Source organism: Euphorbia lathyris, chromosome 9, assembly GCF_963576675.1.
Source record: "Euphorbia lathyris chromosome 9, ddEupLath1.1, whole genome shotgun sequence".
In the NCBI taxonomy this organism is placed as follows: domain Eukaryota; kingdom Viridiplantae; phylum Streptophyta; class Magnoliopsida; order Malpighiales; family Euphorbiaceae; genus Euphorbia; species Euphorbia lathyris.
Genome location: NC_088918.1, coordinates 23,919,017 through 23,925,016, shown reverse-complemented (window position 1 = coordinate 23,925,016; position 6,000 = coordinate 23,919,017). Strand labels below are relative to the sequence as shown.

General features: G+C 37.1%; 1 protein-coding gene across 3 annotated transcripts; it reads left to right on the top strand.

Moving 5' to 3' along the window:
• The first annotated feature begins 2,155 nt into the window (after positions 1–2,155).
• Positions 2,156–4,967, top strand: LOC136205653 (superoxide dismutase [Cu-Zn] 4A). Of its 3 annotated transcripts, none has more exons than XM_065996338.1 (7): positions 2,156–2,290; positions 3,524–3,612; positions 3,693–3,794; positions 3,916–4,011; positions 4,163–4,270; positions 4,493–4,546; positions 4,731–4,967. In XM_065996338.1, exons 2-7 carry the CDS (start codon positions 3,537–3,539, stop codon positions 4,751–4,753), a joined length of 459 nt encoding a protein of 152 aa, XP_065852410.1. In that variant the 5' UTR covers positions 2,156–2,290; positions 3,524–3,536; the 3' UTR covers positions 4,754–4,967. The 3 variants fall into 3 exon arrangements, with proteins under 3 accessions (XP_065852410.1, XP_065852412.1, XP_065852411.1); XM_065996340.1 differs by having other exon boundaries at positions 2,162–2,290; positions 3,500–3,612; XM_065996339.1 differs by having other exon boundaries at positions 2,176–2,290; positions 3,533–3,612.
• The last annotated feature ends 1,033 nt before the right edge of the window (positions 4,968–6,000 follow it).

Genomic DNA, 6,000 nt, shown 5'->3' with positions numbered 1-6,000 from the left:
GCTCTACCTTTAAAGAGCTCAGTAGAGAATTCAAAAAGCTCGGAACGCGTTCCGGGGACTGGACGTAGGAGAAGAGGCCGAACCAGGATATGTCTGCTGAGTAACATATTTCTAACCCTTAAACTTCTTTATATATTGCTTGCTATAAAACTGACTAAGTAACGAACTCACGCTGAGTTGAGTGCACTAAGAAGCTGAGTTCAGGAATAGACTCTAAGTGCTATCTCCTGACTCAAGGAAAGAAACAGACTTAGTCACAAGTTGACTAAGCTTGTGTCTTAAAATTACTTAGCGCCGCTGTGTAAACATTTTCTCAAGAAAAGAAGTCAGCCTTAACGGATAAAATTTTAAATAATTCATATCCCCCCTTGGAACTAACCTTGTCACGTTATAAGGGACCAACACGTAACACTGTATATTACCATCTATCTACTGTTATTAGGAGAAAAAAGAGTAAAATTGAGGCTATTCAAGGCACTGACGGAAATTGGATTTACGATCTTAATTCAATTCGGCAACATGCCATGGAGTATTACGCCAACCTCTGTGAGTGTGATCTTGATTTGCAGTGTGGCCTGCTGGAATCAACGATGTCCTTTCCTCATGTCGTAGATGAGAAGTTAGCAAATATTTTCAGGCCAGTGACCGTGGTTGACATCAAATCAGCTTTATTTGATATGGCCCCAAGTAAAGCTCCCGGTATCGATGGCTTACCTGCTTTTTTCTTTCAAAAGCATTGGGGTTCAGTGCATTCAAGCATATGTAATTTCGCCTTGAGGGTGTTTGAAGGTCTGGAGTCGGTAGCTGCAGTCAATCAAACTTTGCTTGTCCTCATTCCCAAACTCCCGAATCCCACTTCTCTTATGCAATTTCGGCCCATTAGCTTATGTAACGTGGTGTACAAGGTGATTGTTGAAACACCTTTCCACATGATTTTGATTTGACAAAATTATTTAAGATAATCCCATGATTAAGACAATTAAATTTAAGTGCTTTGATTTAATTGTACTAATGAGTTTGTTCAATGTTGAGTAAGTTTACTAACGAGAACAGGAACTAAGTGTTCAATAAAAAGAAAGACAGAACGAAGTTAGCATGAGCAAAGACACACAACAGAAGCTGAGTAAAATGTAACCCAGCCTTGTTAAAAGAAAAGTCTTCTTCAAAATAACGCTTGAAGGCGAAGCCGACCGAAGAAGCTGAGTAGAATGTAACTCAGCATAAGATTGAAGGCAAGGCCGATCAAGTCAAGCTGTGTAGTCGTCAAGACAGCACCAATGATCCGTTGACTAGAAGACAAAGTCCGACACAGGTCTGCAACAATTCAGAGGCCTCGGAAATCCGCCTAGAGACCTCTATTGTATGGGAATGGCGTAACAAGTCTCTCTTCCAACCTGATTTTGTGATCCCTTACAACAAAGGCAATTTTATCAGACGACGAGTGGGTGAAAACAAACGTTGCTGGGCTAATCTCTCGCCTAATCATATTGCTGTGCATCGAGAAGAAAAGTGGCTCAGTTGGGTCAAGCCTCTTGAGAATGTCTGGAAGCTTAACATGGTTCTCACCGAGAACATTCTAATTTGATTGCAGCTGGGGGTATTCTCAGAGACCTCAATGGCCAATGGATAAGCGGGTTTCTGCATAATATTGGAAAGGGAAGCTCCTTCGAAGCGGAGTTATGGGGCTTAATCTCAGGGCTTCGCATAACTGTTGATCTAGGGGCGAGGAATGTGGAAGTCGAGTCTGATTGTGCCGAAGTGGTGAACTTCCTCAAGAGTCCGTGCCCATTACACCATCCTTCTCGCTCCCTGATTCGGACTATACAAATTCTCATAACGAAGTTTGATCACATTTCTATTAACCATATCTACAGGGAGAAAAATAGATGTGCCGATTTTCTTGCGTCGAAGGCTTTTGAGACTCCTATTGGTTGCACCACTCTCCACCGTGCTCCCCCGCGAAGCTGCTGCAAGATGACGCTATGGGAGCCGGCCTCCCCCGTTTAATTGCTACCTCATGTAGCCTTTTTCTGTTGTGTTGTGTTTTTCATTTTCCTTGTAACCAAAAAAAAATGATATTTTTTTTAAATGTTAAATCTACAATTATTACATATTTTAAGTAGGTGTAGGCTAAGTTGATACTTCTCCTGTTTTCTAACTTATCCCTTATTTTTATTATTCACAATTTCTCCCTATATCAGTCAAAAACAGACCACTCTAGCCGCAAGACAATTACTACCTCCTCACTCTCTCTATCTCTCTCTCGATTTTCTCAAAGGGGTGCTCTGAGGTAATGCCTGAACTCTCAAAGTTCCGATACTGATTTCTCGATCCATTTGTTACTTAATTTCTTCTTTAATTTCTAAAAGATCTGCTTAGTTTCTGTGTTTTGATGGTTCTTCTTAATCCTATATGAGTTTGAGGATCTTTTTTTTTGCTTATTGCAATTGCTTGAGTGTTTTATTGAATCTATGCTTGGATTTGGTGTTTGAGGCTCTTGATTAGGGATATTATATGGTTTCTTAACCGATCTATTCAGTTTTTGCTCAGGTTATGTTAGTCGTTGTTGACCTTGAAATTTCCTCTTCTCTCTGGTCTATCTATGTGATTTCTTGAGATTTTGAGATGGAAATGAATAGAATAGATAATTTGAAATGATCTTGTCTCAGTATGATTGCCGTTCTAAAGTGATTTGTGTTTTCTTGATATGATGTGATTTTTTGGTGGATGCTTTTCCAATTTTTTGTCCTTCTTCGGTAGCTTATGCTCTATTCGTTATTTTCCTTTATGAAGTCGAGTTGAATCTATGGACAGTGTTACTAAGCACCTCTGAGATTTTCTCGGAGATGAAATTAACAATTATGTACTGTTGGCTTCAAGTTGTCTAATGATTTTCAGATCTCTTATGTTCTACAAGTCCGAATATCAAGCGGTGCTTAGACTTTGATTTATTGATTTATCTTTACTTTGGTTGATTTACACATTCAAGGACATTTGTGTTCTTATATTTTCAAATTATGTGATCTGTTAACTGTTCTACGGTTCAGTTATTGATAATGTAGTATTAACACCTTGGTTTGTAAATTTAACTTTGAACGTGTTAATCGCATACTTTTAGTTTTAGAATAGTATTGAGATCAAACTATTGAAGAAATAATAGTGGCTGAGTGTTTTGAAGACTAAAAACTCACAGAATTTCTTGTGATGTGCATATACCTTTTTCTTTGTTGCGATAGTTACTATTTTTCCATGTCTTGTTCTGATGTCTAGATTATAGTCTTGTTCTTACAGTCTTACTTCATCATCTTCTGTATGTTTGTGCTCTCTCTAATAATAACAAGAAACCATGGACCGCTTTGTTTTTGTCCCTGAGGTTTTCTGGTTTTGCATATATGTGTTGCATATTTATGCTCTCCATATGTTTCGTTTCTCTTCTCTTTTTCTAGTTGCCATGCTCTTACATATGCTTTTATGTACTTAGCAACGGTTTATATTGCAGTTATTTAACTTCTACCTTTTCTAGATCACATAGAACAATGGTGAAGGCTGTTGCTGTTCTTGGAAGTAGTGAGACTGTCAAAGGGACTATCTTTTTCACCCAAGAGGGAGATGGTATTCCACCACTCTTGTAATTTCTGAAATTAGTATTTTTTTTTCTCTGTATAATCATCTTAAATTTGATTTTTGTTCAGGTCCAACCACTGTAACCGGAAGCTTTTCTGGCCTAAAGCCAGGGCTTCATGGTTTCCATGTCCACGCTCTTGGAGATACAACAAATGGTTGCATGTCAACTGGTATGATTAACTGGCTGGGAAAATATCTTCATACATGTTTTAACTGCTTGGATTATTGGGAAAAGTTCTTTTTGTTCATGTGAAATTCCTATGGCTTAATCTTTTCGTAATCTATTTGCAGGGCCACATTTCAACCCACACGCAAAAGAGCATGGTGCTCCTGAGGACGAACATCGTCATGCCGGTGATCTAGGAAATGTCAATGTTGGTGATGATGGTATGCAAATTTTGTTCGTTCATTTTATTAGATGTTTCTATAAAGAACTGAAATGTCACCTGGCAATAAAGAAATTGTTCATAAGGAAAACATTTTGCTTTATATTATATTCCTTTCTTGCTTAGTGATGCTTGTTTATTTCATGGAGCAGGCACAGTAAACTTTACAATAGTTGACAAGCAGATTCCTCTAACTGGCCCCAATTCCATTATAGGAAGGGCAGTTGTAGTTCATGCAGATCCTGATGATCTTGGCAAGGGTAATATTTCAGTTCTTAGCTTGGAGACATTATTTTCAAGTCTCTATTTAATTGCTGCTTTGTAGTGGTAGTTCTAAGAAAAGTGAGTTCCATATATTGTGTCCTCAATGTGCCAACAACTACAAGAGAATAAGCTATTTTCCTGCATTACATATTCTACTTTTTAGTCCTTTACTACGCTCAAGCAAATCTTCCCATCTCATTGAACATTGTTTTTTCCAGGAGGACATGAACTTAGCAAGAGCACTGGAAATGCCGGCGGCAGAGTAGCATGTGGTGAGTGTGGATTTCATAGGCTGCATATAAAAAAAACAATAAAAAATATTCATTTGTCTTTGTTCATTGGTATAAAATGTTCATCCTTGGTTGGAAATACAGATAAAAGTTATTATAATTGGTTTTCGTCCATGTGTCGATCTATATGTGAGTGGATGTTTACTCTTGAAACATTGTTGTGCAGGTATTATTGGTTTACAAGGATGAAAAGGCTTCTCTCTGGTGGGGATATTCAGAATAAACACAAAAGGCTGTTGAATAGTAGCTATTAGCCTCATGACAGCATTAAGTGAGTGTGACTGAGATTTAGAACTTTTTGGAATAAAAGAGCGAACCACAGTGTACTTTTAGGCTGGTTTGGTTTTGTGATCTGAAATATTCTGTACCTTGTTGATCTATCAAAAGCGAACTTTTTGCTGTTTGGCTGTTTTTGCTTTGTTCAAACTCTATTTTGTCTGGCTCTAGTGATCTGTTTGTGGGCTGATTCAGGTCTGATTCAGGCCTAATTCTAAAATGCCTAGTTCAGTGTGGGGCTTAAGAGCAAGTCCAGTGGTTCATTTTTGGATGTGTTTTCAGTGAAATGGGAGTAGATAACCATTAGAGAGGTTATATACAAAATTAGTTTGTTAACAAAATAGGAAGTGTACAGAAGGGTAGAGTGAAAATAAAAATAGGGAAGTTAACATCATGCATGCGCCAGAGGCTGCTGCCTGTATTGCAGGTGTCAGAGATGGAGTGTCTGGCGCCTGCAATTCAACAAAAATTGAGATGCTGCTTTTTGGTTAAATATTCTTTCTAATCCAGTTTTATTAATTAATTATTTTTTTGACCTCATATAATTTCTTTTCACTTCACAAAATTTTCAATAAGTTATCTCCTCTAGTGGTATGTTTTCTATGTTTACTCTTTGGCTTAGGTGGCATCAAAGAAATGTTTACACCATTAAAGATGTGCTGTTAACAAACTCTTAATGCCAGATAGTTATAAATAACATTTAAAAATTATATCCCACTAGAGTGTTTGTCACTTTAATATTTTTGTAATTAAAAAATTTAGACTGAATAAGTAATTATTCCATTATTGGGAGTAAAATAGTAATTTAAATGGGAGTAAATCTGTAATTATTCCTGGTGTGTTCAACACACGCAACTCTTCTTGGTCTCCTTGGTCTTCAATATGATGCATCCGTAGTATTCAATCTCTAATTTTAGGTACTTTTACCAAAGTTGGTTTACCAATTTTAGGTACTTCTACTCTAATTTTTTTTTTTTTTTTTTTTTTTATAACAAGAACTCATATTATATCAAAAACTATCCAGGTTTACAATTGATAAAATAAAGCTAGGCACTTCTTCCATAAGAATAATTGGTTCAGTAAGCAAAGCTCCTCACTTAGCAAGTTCATGAGCCACCTGATTAGCATCCCTTCTAACAACTTTCAACAGTAAAATAACA

Bases quoted from the DNA above. Each gene is read 5' to 3' on its own strand.
- LOC136205653 (XM_065996338.1), top strand. From the start codon at position 3,537: ATGGTGAAGGCTGTTGCTGTTCTTGGAAGTAGTGAGACTGTCAAAGGG. The intron at 3,795-3,915 runs GTATGATTAACT...ATCTATTTGCAG, and splicing joins AAATGGTTGCATGTCAACTG to GGCCACATTTCAACCCACAC. The intron at 4,547-4,730 runs GTGAGTGTGGAT...ATTGTTGTGCAG, and splicing joins CGGCGGCAGAGTAGCATGTG to GTATTATTGGTTTACAAGGA.